At 43.6% G+C, this 25,395-nt stretch overlaps 1 protein-coding gene and 1 non-coding gene across 8 annotated transcripts in view; one reads left to right on the top strand and one right to left on the bottom strand.

Moving 5' to 3' along the window:
- Nucleotides 1-7,040: 7,040 nt before the first annotated feature.
- Nucleotides 7,041-25,395, bottom strand: part of LOC134483340 (disks large homolog 5-like) — an 82,647-nt gene continuing 64,292 nt past the window's right edge. The window contains exons 1-9 of one of the 7 annotated variants that reach the window (XM_087595442.1): nucleotides 24,850-24,891; nucleotides 24,278-24,345; nucleotides 23,442-23,508; nucleotides 18,649-18,747; nucleotides 11,995-12,100; nucleotides 10,771-10,930; nucleotides 9,407-9,550; nucleotides 8,612-8,774; nucleotides 7,390-7,897 (exon numbers count right to left, since the gene is read on the bottom strand). In XM_087595442.1, the coding sequence (XP_087451568.1) occupies nucleotides 7,868-7,897; nucleotides 8,612-8,774; nucleotides 9,407-9,550; nucleotides 10,771-10,930; nucleotides 11,995-12,100; nucleotides 18,649-18,729 (684 nt within the window). In that variant the 5' untranslated portion in view covers nucleotides 18,730-18,747; nucleotides 23,442-23,508; nucleotides 24,278-24,345; nucleotides 24,850-24,891 and the 3' untranslated portion in view covers nucleotides 7,390-7,867. Of the gene's footprint in view, nucleotides 7,898-8,611; nucleotides 8,775-9,406; nucleotides 9,551-10,770; nucleotides 10,931-11,994; nucleotides 12,101-18,648; nucleotides 18,748-23,441; nucleotides 23,509-24,277; nucleotides 24,346-24,849 lie in introns of those variants that run through there. The other 6 variants (XM_087595441.1, XM_087595448.1, XM_087595443.1 and 3 more) reach the window with 6 other exon arrangements.
- Nucleotides 23,599-23,671, top strand: NEWGENE_40933816 (transfer RNA valine (anticodon AAC)). The gene has a single exon. It is a non-coding gene; the product is annotated as a tRNA-Val (tRNA).

The following is a 25,395-nucleotide window of genomic DNA, read 5'->3' as shown; positions in this document are numbered from 1 at the left end:
AATTTGTGGAATTCATCTAACTTGCTCAGAGTGCAGGTGACTCAGAGAGTTAAAGTACAGAAGAACCAATCCAGTGTGTCCACAAAAGCTTGCTGTCACCCCAGGGCTTTTAGAAGCTCAGCAGCTAGAGAAGCAATGTAGTATTTGGTTATTCTCATGCTTAGGTCTAGTCATTCACTATAAGCTGACCATGACACAAAAAGTGTCATCTGTGTCAAAACTAGTTGTAACTAGATTTACACCACACTATCACATCACTACCGTATTTGAGGTTCTCAGTTACTATCTAAGAACCTGGAAGAGGCCTGGGTCTTGCTACACAAACTCATAATTTATGTCTTCATGACACTGTGTGCTTTGTTCTGTTGATGCTACCATTGGCATACAATACCTTGGATACTTTGTGCTGACATCTGTGACATGAGACAATAGTTCATGTCATCCTATCCTGAATAAAATGTCCTTAGAGTACAGTGTAGTGGAAGGGGCCTTCTTTTCCTGTGAGATAGCAAAACATTTCCAGTCTTCAGTCAAGTCTGACAGCCATTGTCCAGTACCTGTCTTGAGTTGTCCACATTTTCAGCTGAGAGTCTTCATCCAGGCTGCTCTATAATTCTGTAGAAGATTAATAGGGTTCCAGCCCTAGGATTTAATTCAGTGTGACTGCACTTGCCGAACATGCTCAAAGCCCTGAGATCCACCCTAGCCCTCTGTGCTTTAGAGAAAGAAAATAAAGAACCACATTGCAGTTGAAGTTTCTCATCCAACAAAAGGAGAGCCTGCATAGGGCCTTTAAGTAACTCTAAACCCCAGCTTCTGCCCACAGCTCCCTCCATCAATTCCATGATTGGTGTGTTTTCACTACTACTCACTTTCTTCTGTGTGCAAAGAATGTGCACCATGTCAGTAAGTGTGTGTGTATGTGTGTGTTTGTGTGTGTGTGTGTGTGTGTGTGTGTGTGTGTGTGTGTGTGTGTGTGTGTGTAGTCCCTAGTGAAAACTGTCGAGATACATGCAGACTCATGCTACTACTGTCCCATGGCACCTTGCAGGGAACCCTGAAATGGTGGCTACTTTAATACAGTCTAAACCGTGTGTGCATGGTTTCTGTAAGGTCACCACTACAGAGAGCAGGAAAAGCTTCAGTAGTCACATGGATGTGATCAATCAGTGTTAGTCATGCCCTTCCAGCATGGTAGACTGCAGGTTGTCTGTCCCCAGCACTTTGCTCTCTTGTGCCCAAACAATGCCAAGGTCAGGGCCGTTGAGCCGTGAGGCAGAGGCTCACCACCCTCAGTGCTGCCTAAGACCCCTAAGACTGTCTCTTTTGGGTGTGTGCGTGCTGGACACTCATGGATCCTGAGATCTCCGCAGCTGAGGTGAAACAGTACCGGAGCCATTGCAATGTGGGCACACATTTGGTTTTGGAGCTGGGCCACTCTTTGACTTTTATTGAGTGGAGAGACAACTGTTGGCTGAGCCTTTGGTGAACCGGATGGCCCCTGGCCACATCAGCAGTCAGCAGTATCAAAGCTGAGCAACCAGTGTTTTATGTTTCATTTTGTCATCGCTGGTCAGTGTTCTGATGCCACAGCACATGGCTGGTCTCAATCTCCCCATGTGGCCACAATCCCTAATTGATATTGCCTCCACTTCCCAAGTGCCACTGGGATTTCTGTAGAACCCCTAAGGCAGCAGCAAGCAGGAGCTCCTGACTATTCCCTCCCTGCTCTCTGGATCTGCAAGTCGTTCTGTGTACATATGGCTATTCCCTCATATACTCTTGATGCCATGATACCTTAATAAACACTTGAATCATGCCCTGATGGCCAGTTTTCAACTGCTACCTGACACCATCTATAATCGCCTGGGAAATGAGGGACAGTCTGGATCAGACTGGCCTTTGAGCATGACTATGCGTGACTGTCTTCGTTGCTGTGGGAGATGCCAGGCAACCTCTTTTCTGATCCTAGAGTCCCTATACCCAGCCACTTGTCCCCTCTACAGCCAGACCCTACTTCTGCTCCTAGGCACTGTCTTGGACTTCCTTCCCTCAGGTGGCTTCTCTCCTTTGGTTGCTACAGAAACCTGTTATGAGGAAAGGAACAGGGAGTTAAGAGTTCAAAGCCATCTTCCCACTGATGTTCTTTCTCAGAGGTCAGTGGGACACTTAAAGAGTTTTGTGTATACATTTTATTAAGCAAGGGACAATCATGCATCAGACACAGGAAACTAACAGCACATCTACTGGACCTCCTTCAATACCTGGGCATCTCTTCTGGCCTGTGCTTCTGTGTGCTGAAACCTGGGGACCAACTTCCTGTGGGGTTTCCCAGGGTGACTATGCACATTACTACACTGGCGTAAATCCTCAAAACTCACAAACATCAACAGGACTGCCACAGGAACGGTTCTACATCAACAGATACCACAGATCAGCAAGCAGAAGCATGGGAGGGTGGTGCTGTGGCTCACACACTTCTCTTTCCTCACTAGGGCAGGTGACCCGCTGAAGAAAACAAGGGGGCAGCTGGATAGAACAGGAAAACTACAACCCAGTCCTTGCATTAAACACCCAAGCACATTTAGACTAGAAGAGAGAAGTTTGCCAAGAATGAGGGCCACTTTGGACATCCATCATCAATAGCCCTGGCTGTCTAGGCCAGCATCAGATCCAGCAGTCTCCAGGCAGCTTTCCGCCAGGCCCTCAAGGGTGCTAAGAGCATTAACCATGAAAAATAGAACAAGATCTCTGCCTCTTGCCTGACTGACAGCCAAGCATGTGTATGCCCTGGCTATGCTCACGCTGGGACCCCTGCTAGATATTAAGATATAGAGACCTGATAGTTGATTAGGACCCTGTTCGAAAAGGAAGACACCGGATATTTCCCTCTGGCATCCATATGTGCATGCATGGTTGTACAAGTTGGTAGAATCAATCTCTCTCTCTCTCTCTCTCTCTCTCTCTCTCTCTCTCTCTCTCTCTCAAAGTTTTGAAGCACAGCAGAAGAATCTCTGGGACTCTAAGCCTGAGCAACCTCATCTGTGAGCCACAGCTTCTGTGTGAGAGCTCCTTTGTGTGAGAGGGGTAGGGTGACTGAGGAAGTTTGCTGGTGTCCATCCCTGGCCTGCATGTGCATGCATACAGAGACATGGACACATGCACATGCTGAGTACCCCTCATCCAATCCTGAAATCTGAAAACATTGAATTTCAAATCCAGGCATTCTCCTAACCTACACCTTCCCTCAGGAATTGGAGATGAGGCCTTGCAAGAATCCTCAACCAGTGAGACTGGCCCAGACCTTCTGAGATCCATTCTGCCCCAGGAGAACACAGCAGGTGGTATCAGGACAACACAGAAACTCAAGACTCCAGCCTGATGCAGGGACCGCCTGCTGGGTTAGAAGACTCAGCATCAGGTTCCTGAAGGAAAACATCACCTCTGAACACACAGGGTCGCTGTGGCTATGCCTTCAAGGCATCTTCAGCAGCAGCTTAAATGGACTAGAAATGACTATGGGAATCTGCCTGCAGGGTGATGTGAGAATCCTTTTGCTCAGGCTTGATCGCTAGATGTTGCCACAGAAAACCTTGAACTCTTCTTGGAGTACAGTCCAGGCAGAGGCTGAACACAAAACATTCTGATTATGAACTGAGTTTAACAGATAATCCGGATCCTGAAGGCCACAGGCCCAAAGGTCTGCACTGCAGGGGTGAGGCATCACTGCAGGGAAGACCACACAGTGCAGGGGTGAGGAGTCACTGCAGGGATGACCACACACTGCAGGGGTGAGGAGTCACTGCAGGGATGACCACACACTGCAGGGGTGAGGTGTCACTGCGGGGATGACCACACACTGCAGGGGTGAGGTGTCACTGCAGGGATGACCACACACTGCAGGGGTGAGGTATCACTGCAGGGATGACCACACACTGCAGGGGTGAGATGTCACTGTGGGGATGACCACACACTGCAGGGGTGAGATGTCACTGCAGGGATGACCACACACTGCAGGGGTGAGGTGTCACTGCGAGGATGACCACACAGTGCAGGGGTGAGGTGTCACTGCGGGGATGACCACACAATGCAGGGGAGAGGTGTCACTGCGGGGCTGACCACACACTGCAGGGGTGAGGTGTCACTGCAGGGATGACCACACACTGCAGGGGTGAGGTGTCACTGCGGGGATGACCACACACTGCAGGGGTGAGGTGTCACTGCGGGGATGACCACACAATGCAGGGGTGAGGTGTCACTGCGGGGATGACCAGCAGTATCCCAGCCTTGGCCTGGGAATAGCCATTGACACCCACACTTTCTGGGGCAACATTGTCTCCTGAGGATAGAGTCAGGCCAGGAGCAGCAACTGATGTTCACGAGGGACAAACTTTCTTCACCTACTGCCCATGCTGGCCCTAGGATCTGGGCTTTTTTGGTGACATGAGTGCTGAGCCTCCCAGGTAGATGGGTTTTCAGGGGTCAGGTGGTGCTTGTCACCAAAGATATCCATAAGGATAAGTCATACTGTACTAATTCCCATATTAGATCCCTTCTCACAGGTCACAGAGGCCATAGTGGGTCCTAAATGTGGAGTCAGGTTCCTGTGCACTTTTGAGGAGACTGGTCAGACATTTAGGCTTCGTGATATTTTGTTGGCATTATTTTGGGGGGATTTTATTTTTACTGTTGGGGCCAAACCTGGGGCTGCCATGTGGAGGGAAAAGCTTTGCCAAAGCTGTAGATCATCCCTAATAATAAACTCCTGAATTCTCCCAATCCTGGAACTATCTAGGTCCCTCACATGATGCAACCTTTGGGGCATTCCTCACATAGAATCATGGGGTGGACTGCATCCCAAAGAGAGACAGTGGGAAAAATTCCCCAGTGTCTCCCTGTGGCTGTGACGATGGGAGTGCTGACCAGTGGAATGCAGGCCCCATGTGAAAGCCTTTTGGTTTCTACTTGAGTGGAATCTTCACCATGCCTTTTTTTTTTCTTGAAACACAGGTTGCCCTGGAACTTACAGTCTTCCATCACCCTGACTCAGTTTCCCATGACTGGGATCATAGGCTTAAATTACTATGCCCATTTTTCTTTTTTGTATTTATAAATCTGCTAAAAAGCCAGAAGGATCCAGAATGTAAAATGGTGCGGTCCAAGGCATTTCCAACAGGGGATTCTTGACCTAGGAGTATCCAGACCAGTGTTTATTGTGTGGCTACTTCATTCCCATAACAGCTTATATTTGACAAAGAATTCCAAGTTGTGATATCACTGGGCAGCAGGTGATATCCCATACAGCAGGACTGACTCAGGTTGTAATTAAGGCTGGAGAAACTTACTAGGACCCTGGTAATCCTACCACCCTGGGGCCTTTAGATAGCCTTAATCTGATCTTCCCCCCTGTGCTATTAATCAATTGCTCTTGAAGGTAGATTTGAATTTACAGTCACTGTGAGGCAGGAGAATTAGGACCCTACAGTCACTCTGGGCTCCATAGGAAGAGCCTGTTTCAATAGTAAAAGAGGTCACCTGTGAGTTCTTACTGTCTTCCCTGAGGCCTTACTGCTGGAGTTAGACTAGCTGTCTCACCAATTGAAGTAGAGGGCAGAATGCTGGTGCCTTCTATAGTGAGGACTAGTGACAGATGGTCTATGGAAATTCTAGAAAGGTCTACAAGTATTTATGTCCTGTGCATGGGAACTGCTGGCTTCCCTGTGTCCTTTGCCTTTATTTTGCAGTCCATGGGGCACCTGGAAATGTCCCCAAACCAGGCTGTACACAGGGCCTGTCCCGTGACTCTCACTTGCACTCAGAGCCTGCCTGATAGTCATAGGTCTGACAGAGCCCTGACACCTGCAGAGACCACTATAAGGGACCCTGCAATCCCCATACTGCCCATCAGTGTCTATAATGTCCCTATACGACACTGAGACGGTCTAAGCTCCTTCCCATCTTTATGCTGCATCAGAATCTGACCATTGCTACTTTTGCTCCTCTCATACCCACACTAGAAGCCCTGTACCCACACTAGTCCCAGCTGGCCTGTTGCCTACTGACATCTCATGGACTCTGCCCCAATATTCCCTCTTTGCCTGGGTCCCTGCAACTGTGTCCAGTTCTGCCTGCTTCCCTGCCTCCCCACTTCCATTTTCCAAATGGCCACATTGACACATGGGTTCCTGGGTCTCCCACTCCTCGGATGCTGGGAACAGGTTCATTCTTTGCTGTTTGAATGGTTGTCCTAACACTGGAGGACCTTGCTTCAAGTAGTGGCAGTCAAACCTGGTGCTGATCGTGTCAGATCTGTCCAGGCTGTCTGTGTGACTGTGGAATGCGCCTCTGTTTTGGCTGAGTGTTATTTACCTCCCTCATGGCCATGTGATAACCAGACCATGAGCATGTTCATTGTTTGGAAAGAAGGGTGTGGAGGACATATGCTCCTCATCCTAGCATTAGTGGAAAAAAGACATAGGCAGATGATGCATTCTAGACCATCCTGGGCTATAGAAACTCTGCCTCGAAGAATGCAGGTGGAGCAGGGCTGGGGTTCAGTTGGTTGCCTAGCAGCCTACCACATTGAGCAGGCACTGCTCAACCACCTGTACATACACATCTCCTGAGATCTCTCTCCTAAATGGGAGGTGATCGTGTCCACCTAGTACAGCACATGCCCTGGAAGGACAAAAGCTACCTACAGGAGCTGTGGTGATGGCTCCCAGGTTAGAGCATCTGCTGCTCTCTCAGAAGAACCACATGGTCCCTAACAATCATCTACAATGGGGAATGCTATTCCCTCTTTTGGATCATGAGGGAAATGCACTCAGGAGTGGCCCAGACATACATTTGAAAAAAAAAGATCCATTGAGTTAAATGATAAAAATAAATATAATCAGCAACAATAAAAAACACAGCATATGAATGATCAAGTGAAACAGCACCTATAAAAACCTATTTCCCAAAATGAGTTGATGGTCATTATCTTTGTGGTTTAATAATAATGCTGTATTGTAAGAAAAACTGAGGCACATGGTTCTCGATTAGGATTATTCTATATTCCTCTGTGTAAGTTGTCATTTTTTCTGCAGCTCTACAGGCATGAGTGTGTGTTACTCAATATCTGGTGCACACAGTCAATAAGGAATGTGTGTTGTAGACTGATATAGACTAGGATGAGCAGAAGACATGACAGCATGGATACAGTATGTCAGTGATTACATCATAAAGTGTGTGTCCATAAAAAAAGTCACATTAACCACACAAAAGACACTATCACCCCGTGTACAGCTTGGTGGCTTTGAATTCACTGGATCATGCAAAGATCCATATCCAGCTGTCAGTTCTAAGTCTACAGGAGGGGAAAGGACCCTTGAATAAGATGGTGTTAAGTGTCAAGAGTTACAAATCAATTTTTATTCATAAGGAATACAATTTACAAAAAACAGGCATAAAATGAACAACTAAAATGGTATAAAAAATGAAAAACAGTAACAAGAATATATAACTATGAAATAACAAAAAGAAAACTTCAATGAAAATCATAACCAAAAACATTTCTTAACAGCATTTTCTTAATGAACATTTAGAAACACAGTTGTAGTGCTGTTTCTCCTCTAGGACGTGAGATGTCAAGGCAGTCCCCTCAGTTGTCTCTCAAATGGTGTTGTCAGTATGAGAAAGGAGAAATACCTCAATGAGACAGGCTGGCATACGGATACATAAATTTAGGGTCTCTATACATTGAGGAAATTATCTGAGAAGAAGAATATTCCCCCAAAAAGTCTTTGACTGTGAGGATTGTCGTCACAGGGAACTCCTGAGAGAGAAACTCATTCCTCAGGGGGCTGTCTTCCTGGGATCCGTCCTATGCCATGTCTCCTGCAGTTTCTGAGACCTGGGAGGAGAAGGCAGCTATTAAGACACTGATTTGGTGGGGACATGCATACCAGCTGTCAAGTTGCTGCCTTCTGTTCCCTCAGCTGCATTGGACAGACAGCACTGATCTTTTCACTGAAATCATTGCTGATATCTCTGCAGGCTGGGAACATCACCAGCAACCCTCACAGTACTGTGAGAGAACAAGCTGCTTCTCAGACTCTACCAGTGCAAACCAAGAATGGGGAAATGGGGAGAGACCTCATTGGGGTGCAGAAAGAAAGGAGAAGGCCACATGATACCCAGATCAAAGCCAATGACCAGGACTCATTTGCCATTTGCACTTGGTTCTTATCCCTACAAGGTGCTTCCAACCATCACATGACCCCTGTATGACCTTTGTCACACGACCAAAAACTCATTCAAAACTCTTCATAGCATCCAATCTGTGATAGGGAGATGCAGTCATGTGATATGTTATTCCTTTGTCACCATTTCTGGACTGCAGTTTCAAAAAGGGCAGAGAAGTGTACTTGCCCATAATTCAGTTTCTGAAGAGTGGTTAACTTCCCAGGATACTTGTGCATAAACAGAGCAATGAATAACTCTATCACATGAGGAGGGTGACTGATTGGGTGTGGGGAGATTAGAAAGATGATAGGGGAAGCAAAGATGCATCCAATAGGCAAATGGTATCAGACATTGTTAATCTGACTCAGCTGCTTGTTCCTACCACATTTTGCTGGGTCTGGAGGTTGCTGGCCTTCTCCTGTTCGTCTTCATCCTTCGGGTTCAACTCAAACAAATATCGCTGTAACTCCTTGCTCTCCTGCTTCAATGTGACCAACTTCTTCTTCATACATGCCTGGTCCATCAGGAGCCGGCTGTGCAGGTTTCTGGAAACACACTTTGCATAGTAAGATCCTGAAGCCTCTTCCTCCCATTCTAACTGCCAAATCCCACAAACTCCACCAGGACACAGATACCCATAAAGACTTCAAAGAATACATCTCCATACATGTAAGGCTGCTGCACAAACAGCAAACGGCCAATCCAGGGAAGAATAAATTGTTTCTGTGACCCAAGCACCAATAAGAGTCCATGTCTGTCCAAAAGAACAAGGGATCTACAACTACACATGAGAGCCCAATGCATCGGGACAGCATCAATTAGTAGGCAGTAAACAACCACAAGAGGACAGTAGAACCAAGGGAGGTCATGCTAACCATGTGGTCCACACATTGAGCTTTGTTAAACCTGGTATGACCCCAGAGCCGCAGGTTGGCCTAATAACACTCTGATGCCTGAATCAGTGTAGTTCTATCCAGAGCCTTCTAAAGATGCATAGACACTGTGCTGAGAAGTCACAGTCTCTTATGGAACTGAAACTGAGTCCAAAAGACCCACGGCACAGTGATATTTAAACAGCAGAAGAGATGGGCCCAGAGCTGCAGACTTTCCGGTCCAGAACAAAGAGAGGCAGACATGGCCATTCCACAAGTGATGGGCCCTTCTGACCAGTACTTACCGATAGAAGTTAATCTCCTTCTTGAGCTCTTGAAATTTCTCACGATGTTCAGTGTTCTTTGTGTCTAAGTTGTGCAGTAATGACATGACCTCTTTCTCCTTTATCTTCAAGTTTTCATAAAATGGATTTGGCCTGAAGTAGGGGCTGGCCCCAGGAAGATAGAACCCAATGAACATTGAGGTTTAGGATTATATGAACTCAGGCTGTGTCCTGTACTACCCCAGCCCTGGAAGGACACTTTCTGAATTCTACATATTTGGATCTTCTTCAGCTTCAGAAACTTGGAATTGTGTGCCCAGGACAACAGAAGCTAAGCACCCAGATAAAGGGTTCCCTGGCTCACTTTTTTCAATCAGGAGGTCTGGATCTGCATTCAAACCTGTTATGCTGTCAAGAGCCTAGGCCACAGAGCTTACCCAACCACACACACACACACACAAACACAAACCCATACACACACACACAAACACACACACACACACACAAACACATCCAGAATCCTCTGATTTCAATTTTCCTGTTTTGACAAGTGGAATGCTACAAGCCGAATAACTAATATTCTAGAGGCAGACAGTACACATAATTCTGGAGATGAGACCAGATATTGCCACAAACTTATAATCTGCCCAAGGCATACAAATGTATAGACAAATGTGACCACAAAGGCAAAGAACTGTACTGTTGAAAGTGGGGCTTCCAAAATAAAGCACTTACACCTCCATGAAACTATTATACAGGTATATCCTGAGGTCAAAAAACAGACCCCTAAATTCCAAGTGTGCAGGGACATAGAAACATATAAAAGTTGTGCATATGCATGCAGACCTGTGCACACACAGACACACAAACTGGGACACACCCACAAGAAAAGAAAAGTAAACAGACTCAGAGAATGAGAAAGAGAGACAAATATGGAAAGAGCACAATGGGAATCAGTAGAAATGTATGCACCATTACTGTCTCAGTGTTTAAGGCACACAGACAAGAAGGAACAGGCCTGAGCCTCAGGCCTTCTAGTTAAGCATTGATATGAACAATGTGGGACATGTCACCTAAGGGTGCTGCCAGGAGATGATAGCATTCAGTCACCTTCCTAGCAAGTACAAACACTGTCCACAAACTCACAGCACCTAGAACCTTGCAAAGCTACCACCTGTCAAGGGCTTTCCAATTGTACACTGGGAACTCATGCTCCAGTGACTTTATCCCTGAATTCTTCACTCAGATCACAAGTTCAGATTTTCAACAGGCGGAATCAGAGAGTCCATTTCCAAACTCACTCCTCACTAAGGGTCAGGTTCTGAATCTCCTCTCTATGGGAGATGAGGTTTAGAACAAGGTCGTTTGTTTGGAGCAATGCATACCTCGTGCTCATGGATCCACCTGTCACATAAAGGAGGCGTTCTGTCAGCTCATTTCTCTCCTTGGTAGCTAGCTCCAGTTCTCTATTCAGCCTCTCCTCTTCCTCGTTGGCCTGCACCTTGTTTAGGATATTTTCAGGGGATGACATCTGTCTGCAGGCCTCTGTAGGTAGAAGAACAAAAGTGAACCCGCATGGGGCGAATGCATAGAGCATACACAGACCACAGTGAGGTCCAAACAGGAGAACATGCTTGGAAGCCAGTGTCACTGCAAGGAGTTTGGTCTGCGTAAGAGGCATCCTAAGTGGATCACAGTTCCCCCACTACTATATAGAGACCAAGAGATATAAGCAGCCAGGTGTTCCCTATGCCCGCCCACACAGGCTTACAAGTACCAGAGAGATGCCTTCTCCAGGATTATTATCAGGTACGCAGGCTACAACCTGGTTTCAGGACCCTCACCCCTCTGGTTTCAGAAGTCAGATCATCAATTCAGCATCCACAATGACTTGATCGATCAGGGATACTCACATATCCTACACTGTTACTCTAGTCCAATAACTTCGCATTAAAAAGTCATGTAGGGGGGGGACATGGTCAACAGACTTATTAATTCCCCCTACTGAAATGACAAATGCCCCAGAAGTGCCAATAGGTTACAGGCTCTTTCTCTACCTGCTCCATATAGTTTGGCTACTGTAGAAAAATATCTGCCACACAGAACCTCTAATATATGAAGGTAAGATTGGCCCCGTCAGCCAGAGGTAGTCAAAGGAGTTCTAAGAATATAAGGTCATGCCAGGAGCACAGTTCTCTCCCTCTTACTACTGTCAGATAGTCACTGAATTTAAAGAAGCAATGAAAGTGAAGTACATTGATGCCCTGTTTAATTCAGAAAAGTTATCCCCTCCATGACTACTTATGGTGTTATTATATCAATTTAACATACCGAATGTACTGTAAAAGTAAAGACTAGAAGTTCACCCAATAATAGCATAGGCATTGCCATATCCTCCATGTGGTTATGGAGAAACTAATGATGTGAAAACCTTGACTTTCAGGAATTGTGATAATCATGGAATTCAATATCTGTGGAGATGTTCCAGTGGTTGTGGCCCATTACTAAAAAGGCCAGCGGAAGGCCCCCACACTCACCCCTGACAGGAAGCTCAACATACACTGCCCAGAACTTACTCCACATTCCCCATGTCCTGTGTCCATCATTACCTTTAGGTTTCGTTTGCTTCACTCTAGACTCTTCTCTATCAACATCAACTCTCCCAAAGCGCCTACAAAGACGGGCAAACATGTCTGTGGATATATCCTTTGGACACTAAGAGAAAAAGTAGGGAATTGGTTGTCACAACGATACTGGTGACATCACAGGGATTCCAAGGTCTCTCTAGGAGACAATAGAATGTCCACGAAGGGACGGCTGATGTCACGGAGAACAGACTTTGCCTCCCTGCTAATGTTCTCCCTGTACTGAGCAAAAGCTGATGTGCCCTTTTCAGGAGACTTCCCTGTGGCATAGCCACTGAGCACCACATGCTTCCAAAGCCAAATTTGACTCTAGGCTTGATTGGAAAAACCTAAGTCATTGCTATGTATCTAAATGAGTGCTTCCTCCCCAATCCCTGCACAGAAATGTTTCATCCTACCTCAAATTCTCCTCAGTCAGCAATATTACCCATTAAAGATTACTGAGAAATCACACCAGTTCCTATAAGTAGCCAAAGAGGTCTCCTGTCTCATCATGTGCAGGTGCATGAAATCACACCCAGAAATAGCCTGTAGGATAGGTTTCGATGTGGGTGTGTGTTATAGGTACAACCTGAAGCTTTGTGCTTAACATTTGACAGTTGCCACCAGATTCCTTAGGAGAAAGAATTGCATTCATTATTGTCCTGGCAACAATGTGGTGATCTGTTAGCAGAGGAAACTGAAATATTGGATCTACCAGTGAATGCACCCTCAGGCTGAGTGTGGGGCTCTCCTCTTTGCACTTAAGTTACCAAAGCAGGATTGCTTACAGGCCTCTCTAAGCTATAACGTGTAAGGTCATCTGAAAAAATAAAATAGTCAGCAGATGTGTGTGTGTGAGGGGGTGCAGCCAATGGAGTAGGACAAGCCTAGAGACATAACTCAGTGTACAGAGTAAGAAACAAGCATCTTCACTCCTGTTTCATGGATCACCCCACAAAACACAAAAGCATCTATCGTACTAAAAAAAAAAAAAAACCAAGTTATTTTATTGAATGCATACACTAATACTGTTTACAGTATTAGTAGCAAAGCTCAGATTTTGGGGGCAGATCCATGACTTGAACTATCTTCCTGACAACATATAAAGCAATAAATATATAAATAAATAAGAAAAAAAACAGAAAAATAAAAAAACACAAAAAGCACGAGCCTCTCATGTGAAGTTACAGAAGAGAGATCCAGTGGTCACTTCTGACCAGGCCATTTTAGCTATGACGGTGCATTGTGACCCTTAATTTGATGGGTCCTATATAAAGCTTTGTGCAATATTGTCATTTTAACAAACCTCATCCAGAACATACATAACAACACAGGATATGATTGCCATGTCCTTGCTGTGTATCAAGTTATTTTTCTGTGTCCTTGATTGACAGGCATATTACAGCAACAATCTGAGATGGCTGGTAGACTTGGAAGAAAGTGGATATGAAAGATCCCCATTTATATATCAGTACAGCCATTTCTTAAGAATGAGAATCTTTTAAGCTGGCCCTCGCTTAGCCCCTTGACATTAGACATTAGACCAGAAAGTACAGAAAGCACATTCCCACCCACTCTCTAGGAAGCTGCCCGACCATAAGAACAGAGGGTATAGAACATATTTACTGCAGGGCAATTACAAGACAGGAAACATCTCTGGGAAGCTGACTGACCACTATAGAAGTGAGATGTCCTTGGTACTGAATGCAGCTGTGCTATAGGCTGACATAGCTATAGCCTTGTCCTGGGAACTCCAGAAGAGAAACACCTGCCAAGACATATATCCTTGGTCCTTGTCCTGGGAACCCCAGGATAAGAAAACATATATCAAGTCAGACATCCTTGGTACTGAAATAGCTGCATTGATGTGGTTATGGCCTTATCCCAGGAATTCCAGGCCGAGAGACATCTGCCTAGTTATCCTTGACACCGAAATAGCTGAGCTAATGAAACTGTGTGATCGTAAATGACTGTTTAAGCTGTACATTTCTGTAGTTCGAGGTTCCTCACATCCCTCCAGCGTGAGGACCGTGTCGAGCCCCAGTGCATTGGTGTCCCAAAGTAAACCTCTTGTTTTTACATCAAGACTGAGTCCTGTGTGTTCATGGGGTGGTGATTGTCCTCAGGACTGGAGCGAGAGTCTCCTCTGTCTGAGGGTCTTTCAGATAAAGCTATAGTTGTGGGTTACACACCTCAATTCTCATTGGCTAATGCTGTCCTCACAGTCCTTGGAGGCCCCTTTGTAAGACTACCTGTTGGAAAGTGGAAGCAGCTTTATTTGAGTTCAAAGTGAACCTGACGAGCAACGTAGAGAACAAGATGGGGTAATTGAGATCCTGTCTAAAACCAGCACAGAAACCCACCCTTCATTCAAAGCATCATCTACCAATTCTTGAATTTTTACCATTCTCTGCCAACCAGTCTTTCATTCAGGAAAGGTAGAAAAGAACTGGAAAAGATCTTTGTATTCTAAGGACCTTGATCTGTCTTTCCTTAGGTCCACGTTAAGAACAAATGAAATGGGTATCACCATCTGAATAACTTAGTATCACCTACTCAGCATTTCTAGCCTAATACTGTGCCAATGGAATCTCAAGCTTCCCTGAGTGTTGCTGCCCCAGCAAGAAGAATGAAGAACTGAGGTCAAACCCCAGTGAACCTTTCAAGGGGTTAGAAGAAAGCCATCAGAGATACTGCACTTCAGTGTCCTTAGATTAAATCAAGATGATACAACGTGAATCTAGTGTGCTATTCAACCATACATCTTCCTCACAACCCCACCTATCTGAGGTCATTGCTTGGCAGAATTCATGCCCCCCATCCTAGATATTTCTTGATTCATTGCTGCCAAGCGCCAGGTTTCCTGAGTTTTGTTTTTTATAGAATTGGGTGTAGTCAATCATAATTGCCCTCTGTAAGAAATGACAAATATCAATAATAACTGACCACACTGTACTACAAGTACAGTAGTGGAAAATTCAGCATAACTGAGGAGTGGGAAATCACCACTGTGTCCTGGCCTTTCTCTGCCCATATCACAGCTCACAGGCGGCTGGGGCAAACCTTGAGTTCCTCTGTAGAAACAGAGTGAGGGTGAATGGACACTGAGCAGGCAGAGCAACACAGCTGAGGCAACTCAATTCCAGCAACAAATGCATTATTTGTTTCCCATCTTAACAGCTCCTTTTGAGGACTTGTCCCCACACCTAGCTTAAACACAGCAATTTTCATACATGCCCGCCTGCTATTTCTATTGTTGCTGTAATACGCCTCCACATCATAGATTTCAAAAAAGAAAGAAAATAAACCTGACACTGAGAAGGGTGATGCCTGTCAACATCTAGTGTGTTGGGGGCCCAGGTATGGTCACAAATAACCAGGACACAGGGGATGCAGAGCAAAGGCAGATGCAACTGCATGCAGCTGCAAGTTTATTAACCCTTATATAGGCATGAATATGGATTACCTCACTTTCCCTTTTGGCAAGATATAATAAGATCGTTATTCCCATGATACCAGGAACGACTAAGGCAAGACTAGGCAAAGATGTGAGACTGAGCAAAGGCTTCTCCCTAATATATCTGTATAGCAAATCATCCCTCTTCCTAGCATCACAATATACTTGTCATAACCCAGAGAGCATGAGAGCCGCTTCCACAAAAAAGGGACACAGTACAGCATAGTGTAAGGTAAAGTGAGAAAAACATTTTCTTCTCAAGGGCAGCATTCCAGCCACCTGCTTGCATCTCTCAGCCGTCTTTCCTTGATCCTGTCTGGGAAGTGTCTCTCAGTGACTCCACAATTTCTCTCTTTGTCCTTTTGTTTTAAAAGTAACACTTTCTATAACATAGCTAAATGTCCTTGAAGGGGTTTAATCATGCAAAAAGAAAGCAATATAATATATAATGTATGCAACCTTTAATGAGTGTATCTATTTTCTTAGGGGTATTTTTCAGATACCTTCCCAGATCTGGATTTAACTTTGGTAATTGTTATCTATCTACAAAATCAACAATATCGAATAAATATTCCAGTTTTCTGGCGTAAAGTCCACGGGAGTAATAACTAATGATTTTGGAATTTGCTCGGTGTCTATTGTTATGTCCCTCATTTCATTTCTGATTTTTAATTCATGTATTGTCTCTCTTGTGCATTGTTAGTTTGAGGAAGTGGTTGTCTCTCTTGTGGATCTTCTCAAAAAAAAAAAAAGAGGAAGAAAAGAAAAAGACAGCTCTTGCGTTCCTTGACTTTGTATTTTTCTCTTTGTTTCTAAAGGCTTGATTTCAACCCTGAGTTTATTGCCCTTCATCAGATCCTACCAGACTCTCTATGGGATGAGGCTTTGCCTCCTCTTGGTAACAGCAGCATGGAATAAATGAAGCTTCTGCGGATCTCTGTTGTGGTGTTGCACATCACAATCTCACTGAAAACCATGCATAGCCTGGTTTTAGGCTCTATTAAAGCAGCCCACTATTTCAGTGTTCCCTGTAAGGTGCCATAGAATGATAGTAACATAATTCTGCATGCATATCGACAGGTTTCTACACGGTCTTCTGGGTCATTTAATAATAATTTATAGTGAGTTCATGGATGAACACACACTCACACACACACACACACACACACACACACACACTTTACTGACATGGTGCATATTCTTTGCACACCAAAAATAAAGTGAGCATTACTGAAAATGCACCAATAATGGAATCGAAGGAGGGAGCTATGGGGAAGCTGGGGCTTAGAGTTACTTAAAAGACCGGATGCAGATTCTCCTTCTATTGGAGGAGAAACTTGATAGACAATGTGGTTCTTTATTTTCTTTCTCTAGAGCACACAGGACTAGGGTGGCAGCTAGGGCTTTGAGTGTATTCGGCAAGTACTGTAGCACTGAATTAAATCCTAGGGCTGGAACCCTATTAATCGTCTACAACAATTACAGGGCAGGCTGGATGACGACACTCAGCTGACAATGTGGACATCTCAAGACAGTCACTGGACAATGGCTGACACACTTGTCTGAAGACTGGAAATGTTTCTTGATCTTGGAGAGGAAAGAAGGACCCTCCAACTACACTGTCCTCAAAGGAAGTTTATTCAGGTGAGGGATGACATGGATTGTTTTGTCTCACGTCACACATGTCAGTAGAAAATATCCTAGGTATTGGATGCCGCTGTTAGCATTAACAGAACAAAGCACATAGTGTTGGGAAGATTAATAAATTATGAGTAGGATTAGAAAACCCCAAGCCTCTTCCAGGTTCTAGGAGAGCAAAAAAAAAAAAAAATACCACGAAATACAGTATTAATGGGATAGTTTGGTTAAATCTAGTTACTAGTTTCTATTGTGATACCTATTGTCAGTGCCTGCGCCAACAGTGTGTGAATATCGGGTGTAGGTTTGTGGGGTTGAAAGAAAACACGTACACGGGTCACCCCTTTTTAGCCAGTGCCACCAAGGCTTTACTGAGATCTCCTTATATACCAGAGGCAATAGCTGTGGAAAAACAACAAGGCAGGTGAAAATCCCCAACCAGGATAATAGGACAAGTCTGTGTGGTGAAAGTTCCAGCCCACTCAGGGGCATAAACAGCTTCTTAAAAACAAGAAGCAGGAAAGCTCAGTGGGGAGAAAGGGTGCCATGGAAAATCCCAGCCCAAATCAGGTGCTAAGAGCAGCTGTCAAAGGTGTAAACAATTTCTTGCTAGAGCAGGCTGAAAGGCTCAGCTAGGGGGGAGGGAAACACCAAGGTAGGGCCCAACAGGAGCCTTCAATGGTGGCTCTAATGTTTCACTTTCCTCTGCCAACTGGCCTCCACACTGTTTCTAGCACCATAATGATTTCAAGTCTTCCTCCTAAGGAATTTTGTGGCAACCATTGAATGCTAAGCACAAGGCTTCATGGGTGTTCCCCTAACACACACCCATGTTGCAACCTTCCATGCAGGCTATTTCTTGATGTGATTTCAAGCACCTGTACATAATAAGACAGGAGAACATTTTGACTGCATATTCAAACTGGTATTATTTCTCAGGAATTTTTAATGGCTAATATTGGTGAAGGAGGATAATTTGAGTTAGGATGAGACATTTTTGGGCAGGATTTGGAAGGAAACATTCATTTAGATGCATAGGAATTACTAAGGTTTTTATAATCAAGCCTTGAGGAAAATTTGGCTTTGGAAGCAGGAGATGCTCAGTGGCTCTGCCCCGGGAAAGTCTCCTGGAAAGGGCACCTCTGCTTATGCTCAGTACAGGGAGAACATTAGCAGGAAGGCAAAGTCTGTTCCCCATGACATCAGCTGTCCCTTCTTGGACATTCTATTGTCTCCTAGAGAGTTCTTGGCGTCCTCTGCTATGTCACCAATGTTGTAGTGACAACCAGTGCCCTAGTTTCTCTCACTACGAGTCTGGCAGATACATCCTAAGACATGTTTTCCAGTCTTAGAAGTGTTTTGGGAGGGGGGATGTCGATTGTGGAGAGACTAGGGTGAAGGTGTCTGACCTTTCGTCTCAAAGAAATGATGGACAAAGAAAGTGGTTCTGGGGAATGTGGAGTAAGTTCTGGGCAGTGTCTTTTGAGCTTTCTGTTGAGGCAGGGGGAGGGATGGTGGGGGTCCTGCAAGCTTAAGCTGACCTTTCTAGCAATTGGCCACAACAACTGGAGCATCTGCAAAGGAATTGAATTTCCATGAATATCACAATTCCTGAAGGTCATGGATTTCAGAATTCTTTTCTGTAAGAAAGCACAACAGAGGCTAATAGGAGGAAAACTTCAAGACAATGAACTAAACTATACCCAAGAAAAACCAAGAAATTAATCTTCTCTCAATAATTTAAAAAAAGAGAAGCACACAAACATAATTTCACCTATAACCAGAAAAAGAAGAGAATGCAGCAATCATTGGCTTTAATATCTGACCAGATCCTCTTTCCCTAATCCCCGAGCTCCCAGGGGCCAAACTGCCAGCCAAAGTGTATGCAAGGATGCTCTATGGTTCTAGGTGAGTCCTGTTGCCCCACCAAAGGCAGATCCTAGAGGTGTGAGGTGGGGATGGATATGTGTGGGTGCAGGAGCACTGTCACATAGGCAAAGCTGAGCAGAAACGGGATGTAAGGTTTGATGAGGGGAGGCTGGAAAGCAGGACAACAGTTGAAATGTAAATAAATAAAATAACCAATTAATAAAAATAGCCAAAAATAAAATAAGTAAAAAGGTAAATGAAAATGAAACCAAACCAACCAAACAAACAAACAAAAATCCCTGTGGTGGATTGGCCTAATGCTGCTTGTATTTTAATGCTAATTTGGAGAACTCAAGACTGGTTAACCCCAAATAACTGACCCTGTTCCCAGTTAACTGTGATTATAAAGAAGCCAACAGCCAACAGCAGAGAGATGGGGGAGGTGAACTTTGAGGGCTTTGCTAGAGAGGATCATGAGGAGGGAAGAAGGAAGAAGAAGCTGCCATAGAATAAAGGAAGAACGTGTGTGATGGAGAGGAGAGAGGAAGAGGACAGCAGCCATGGTTAAGGGAGAGGAGAGCCTGGTCCTGAGGGCTGTCCAAGTGGAACAAAGAGCAGCCAAGATGCTACACAGCCAGTAAGAGTTGAGCATTATTGTTTGGAAAGTAGATCTGATACCATGGAGGGCAGGCAGCTGCCCAGCTACTGTGCTGACTAATGTACACTAAAATAAATTTAACAAAATATGTATAACCAGTAAGACAGCTCTGTAGAGGATCCTAAAAGGATTACTTTAGTTTGAAGGGAAGGACAAAATACCAGAGAACACAGGGGATAAATTAATAAAACTAGGAAAGTTAATCAAAGAAGACTGTGAAAACCACAAAAATTAACAAAATGACAAAATTTAATACATAGGTTTAAATAATAATTACATATCACTAAACTCAATATCTAGGGTGGTGGGGCATGGATTCTGCCATGGTCTGAACTCAGAAAGGTGGGGTTGGGAGAAACATGTCTGGTTAAATAGTCCACCCACATTGTGTCAATGTGATTTAATCTAAGGACGAAGAAGTGGAGTATCTCTCACGGCTTTCTTCTAACCCCTTGAAAGGATCACTGGGGTGTGGCCTCAGTACTTCATACTTCTTGCTAGGTCAGCGAAACTCAAGGAAGCTTGAGATTGTCATAGCACAGTGTTAGGCTAGATATACTGAGTAGATGATACTAAGTTGTTCAGATGGTGATATCCATTTGCATGTGTTCTTAATGTGGACCTAAGGAAAGAGAGATCAAGGTCCTTAGAATAGAAGGGACATTCCCAGTCCTTTTCTACCATTCCAGACTGAAAGGCTGGTAGGGAGAAAGTGGTAAATAATAAAGAATTAATAGATGATGCTTTGAATGAAGGGTTGGTTTCTGTGCTGGTTTTAGACAGGGTCTCACGCATCCATGTTGCCCTCTCCCTGGCTGGCCCGGTTCACTTTGAAGTCAGTGCTTCCATTTCCAATAGACAGTCTTACAAGAGGGGCCTCCGAGGTCTCTGAGGACAGCATTAGCCATTGACAGTTGAGGTGTGCAACCCACAACTATAGTTTTAGCCACTTTGTTCCATGTCTACCAGCTATTTCAGATTGTTGCTGTTCTATGCCTGACAATCAAGGACACATAAAAATAACCTGATAGAGAGCAAGGACATGGTGATCACATCCTTGCCTCTGCTGTATGTTCTGGATGAGGTTTGTTAAAATTCCAATATTGCAAAAAGCTTTATATAGGGCCCATCACATTAAGGGTCACTATGCACTGTTCTATCTAAAATGGCCTAATCAGAACTGACCGCCAGACAACACTTCCTGCGAAGTTCATATGAGAAGCTTAAGTTTTTTGTTCTTCCTTCCTTCCTTCCTTTATTTCTTTCTTTCTTTCTTTCTTTCCTTCTTTCTTTCTTTCTCTCTCTCTTTCTTTCTTTCTTTCTTTCTTTCTTTCTTTCTTTCTTTCTTTCTTTCTTTCTTTCTTTGCTTTATAGGTTTAGAGGAATGTATTCTGGGCCACGGACCTGCCCCTAGTATCTCTGCTATGGATGTGATCAATCAGTGTTAGTGTATGCATTCAATAAAATGTCCATTTTTGACTAAGGTAGATGCTTCTGTGTTTTGTGGGGTGACCCATTGTCAATGTCTAGTGAGTTGGGGCCCTGGGTATGGTCGCATACCCCAGGACACAGGGGGTGCAGAGCAAAGGCATAAGAAACTGCATGCAGTTGCAAGCTTTATTAATCCTTATTAAGCTAAGAATATGCATCACTACAATTTTCATTGTGTCAAGATACCATAAGATTATTATTCCCAGGATACCAGGAACAATGAGGGAAGATTAAACAAAGAAAGACGAATAAACAAAAGCTTCTTCTAAAAATATTCATATAACAAATAACCTCTCTTATTATAATCAAAATATACTCACCATTACCAAGAGAGCGTTAGAACCACTTCCATAGAAACGGGACACAGCAGAACATAATTTAAGGCCAAGTGAGAAAAACATTTTCTTCTCCAGGGCGGCATTCCAGCCCCTACTTGAATCTGTCACCAGGCCTTTCTTGACCCTGCCTGGGAGCTGCATCTCTATGTCTTAACAATTCCTTCTTTTTTCTTTTGTTTTAAAGTAACACTTTACATAACATAGCTAAAGGTCCTTGTAGGGGTTTAGTCATGTAAAAATAAAGCAACATAATACATAATGTACATAAGATTATGGCAAAACTAGTTCCTCCCATGCTATGGAAAATCCTTTGAAGCCAAGCCTTGGGATCTAATCCTGTCAATTGATCAGCCAATAATTTCGCTATTTCCATAGGGGTAGTATCTTCCAGCTGTTTACCAGAAGACATTCAAACATCATATTTCAAGGCATTAATTACTTTTGAAGCACTTTCATTACCCTCTAAATAGGCTTGAATTAACTTCCAATCATGTTCTGTGTCATTATCCATATATTTATTAACAGACAAGTAGTAGGATTTCATCAGGATAAGCAATATAAGCCCGATAACTGGCATTGTTCGCAGCAGAAGAAACCATGAGTAAAACACACATTGCTAAGAATAAGTGCTCAGCAGTAAAGGACTTTCCTGAAGGAGACAAAATTATTCCTTTCAGTGCTTAATCGCTTCACCTGACCCCACATAGGTAATAGGGTTGTCACTGCACGGATCCTTATCCATTGTTGTTTGTGGACACTAAGAGAAGCCAGGGCCTCAGTAATGGAGGACACCTCCTCATCTCCTGAGAACATCCATCAGGAGAAAATGTAGCTGGTTTAACTGGATTCCTTTGAGGGTAGGGAGCAGTTCTTATTATTCTGTGCTTGGATCCATCTCCCGGGTAACCAGAATAGTCTCCCATCCTGTAATGAGACAAAACCCTCTCCCCTATATACAATGATGTCCCTTCCTGCCATTCAGCATCCCGGGCAATTTTTATCCATACTGTCGGTTCCATGCCTTCTTGGGGGAAGTTCAACAAAGTGTCTATCGGCTTTTGATATAACTTCACCTTGTGGTAAATTAAGAAAATTAATAACGTATAATGCTTGTGCCAATATAGCCCTGGGACTGGTCTGCAAACTCCATTCAGGTTGCATAAGGCCATCTCTTTTCCCCCTTTTTAATTTTATAATTTGTCATTTCAGGGTATGGTGAATTCTTTCAACAAAAGCTTGTCCTTGTTTATTGTGTTCTGTACCAGTAATATGTACAATATGATATCATTGACAAAATTGTTTATATTGATAAGAAATATATGTTGGTCCATTATCAATTTTAATTTTAGAAGGCAGTCCCATAACAGCAAAAGTTTCCAATAGATGCTGTATAACATGAGCAGTGCGTACTCCTGGCAATGGTGTAGCCCACACAAATTTTGAAAAATTATCTATGCTTACATCTATATGTGAAAGGCGACCAAACTCAGAAATATGGGTTATATCGATCTGACACGATGTATTAAGTTGCATCCTTCTGGGATTAATTTGAGATGGAACACATTTTATACGTGAAGACTAACACATAGGACAATTAGCAATAATTTGTTTGGCTTAAGAATAGGGAAGCTTATATTTAATATGTAAATATCCTGTATTGGCATGATTATGACTGTGTTCTTCTGGGGTAGCAAATGCCACTAATTGATCTACCATATGATTGCCAAGTGTTAAAGATTCTGGAAATTTTGAATGTGATCTAGTATGTGTAATGAATATTCTAGAGTTTCATAATAACAATAGTCCTTTAATATGTGAGAATAACATTTAATATAGGCCTAGATGTAGAAACAACAGCAGTCGCAATATTCTGTACTACTCCTACAACATAAGCGGACTCAGCTATAATATTTTTACATCATGAGTAAAATCCTGGAATACATTAATTACCGCTAATAATTCATTTTGTTGTACTGACCCAAAAGAAGATTCTTGTCCCCAAAATTAATCTTTGGTCCAATAAGCCATCTTGGTGTTAGAACCATCTGTAAACACAGTAAAGGCTGATGGTAATGGATCAACAGAAATTAGTGTATTTATCAAATTTTTTTTGGTTTTTTAAAGCAATCCCGGGGTTGGGGATTTAGCTCAGTGGTAGAGCGCTTGCCTAACAAGCACGAGGCCCTGGGTTCGATCCCCAGCTCCAAAAGAAAAGAAAAAAAAATTACTACAGTAAAGCAATCCCACAATTTACTATGGGGAGGATGAAATTCAATATTTCCAGTGTAAGAAATCATGGCTAATTGAAAAACCTCAGACATCTGCATTAAATATTCCACTTTATCTTTCCTTAATGGGAAAACAATAGCAGCACAATCATATCCCCACAGTGTAACAGGTCTTTGTATGCCTTGCTGAATAATTAAAGAAATTTGTTCCTCATAATTTGTTAATGTTTGGTTAAAGTTTTATTTAATTTATATCCATTCTAAAGGCAACTCATCCTGAGCGAAAGTGCCTGTAGGATATTCAAGAGTATTTAAACATATAATTTAATAACTCTATCTGGATCAATACATGCCAAATATGCATCTTTCCATTTTCAGAAAAGACACCCTTGCATGCCTTCATATAAGCATTAATATCCCCAGCCTCCTTTATAGGTAATAATGCTCTCCTGTACTCTTCATTAGCATTTTCAAAAGCAAGCATTTGCAGCAGTTGTCCTCCAGCTACCTCTCCTACCATTGTTCTTTCCAATGTTAATTTTAATATACATAAAAACTTAATATATGGTTCATAGAAAGCTACTACCTTTTTCAACCAACCAGTATCATCCTTTATAATAAGTCGGTTGGGCCACACCTTGAATCAATGCTGGCCTAATTATAGGAAAAGAAAAAGCAGGTGAATTTGTCATCATCATCTTGTGAATCTAATGGTCAACATGCCATCCTCGGGAAACGACTTAGAAAAACCTGCTTCAGGCAGTGGTGCAGAGGGCAAAACTTTTACTTTCGTTTTGTCTTAATGAAGCTCTAGCTTCTTGTTCTGTATTCGTTATTACCCTGTCTGCATTCATGGCCTTGAACACAGTAAAAATTACAGCCCAAAGAGACCAGAAATTGAAATCTTTTTGCCCTGCCTGACAGCCTTTTTCACCTTAACTTTCACTTTGACCCAGATATCAGAATCCCTGGAACCCTCGTCAGGGAATCATGGAGTTTACTCTTGCTGTCTCTAAACACTTTTCTAAACCAGACTACGAGACATGAATTCCCTGAACTCTTAAAGATGCTTAAGCATAGCGAGATGAAGAGAAGATTTATCTTGTCCCATTTCCTTGTAATAAAATGTACTTACCTTATCTGACTGTCCAGACTTACCTTCAGGGACCCTGTTCCAGTGCCATAGGTCGACGTCTAGGGAGTTGGGAGCCATGCGTCCGGTCTCATTCCTTTCTGTGTTTCCCGATGCTCAGTGGCCATGCCACTCCAGCATGCTTTGAAATGAACCAGTCCGGAACCACCACCACCACCACCACCACCACCACCACCACCACCACCACCACCACCACCACCAATTTGGTTTTGTAAATAAAGTTTTATTGACATCACCATCCTCAGCATTTACATCCTGTTCAGTGCTGCTTCTGGCTGCAGCTGCAGGGATTAGGAGCCACAGAGCCCTTTAGGCTCCCAGAGCTGAGAGCATTGACCATTAGCCTTGTTTGTGAAAGAGGTGACTGACCCCTGTGCTCGAGGTGGCCTTTCCGTGCCCCTTAACCCATAGCATAGGTCTCTGTGCCATCCTCTCCCTTTGCTATGGTGTGCACTTCCTGGTACATTTCCGTTAGCTCTTGACATTTCCAGAGCATTGGTCTTGCAAATTGAATTTGCATGGCACCAGGAATAGACCTGATAGCAGGGTGT

Source organism: Rattus norvegicus, chromosome 19, assembly GCF_021556685.1.
Source record: "Rattus norvegicus strain SHRSP/BbbUtx chromosome 19, alternate assembly SHRSP_T2T, whole genome shotgun sequence".
Lineage (NCBI taxonomy): Eukaryota > Metazoa > Chordata > Mammalia > Rodentia > Muridae > Rattus > Rattus norvegicus.
The sequence above is the reverse complement of the archived record's forward strand: the minus strand, read 5'-3'. Positions and strand labels throughout refer to the sequence as shown.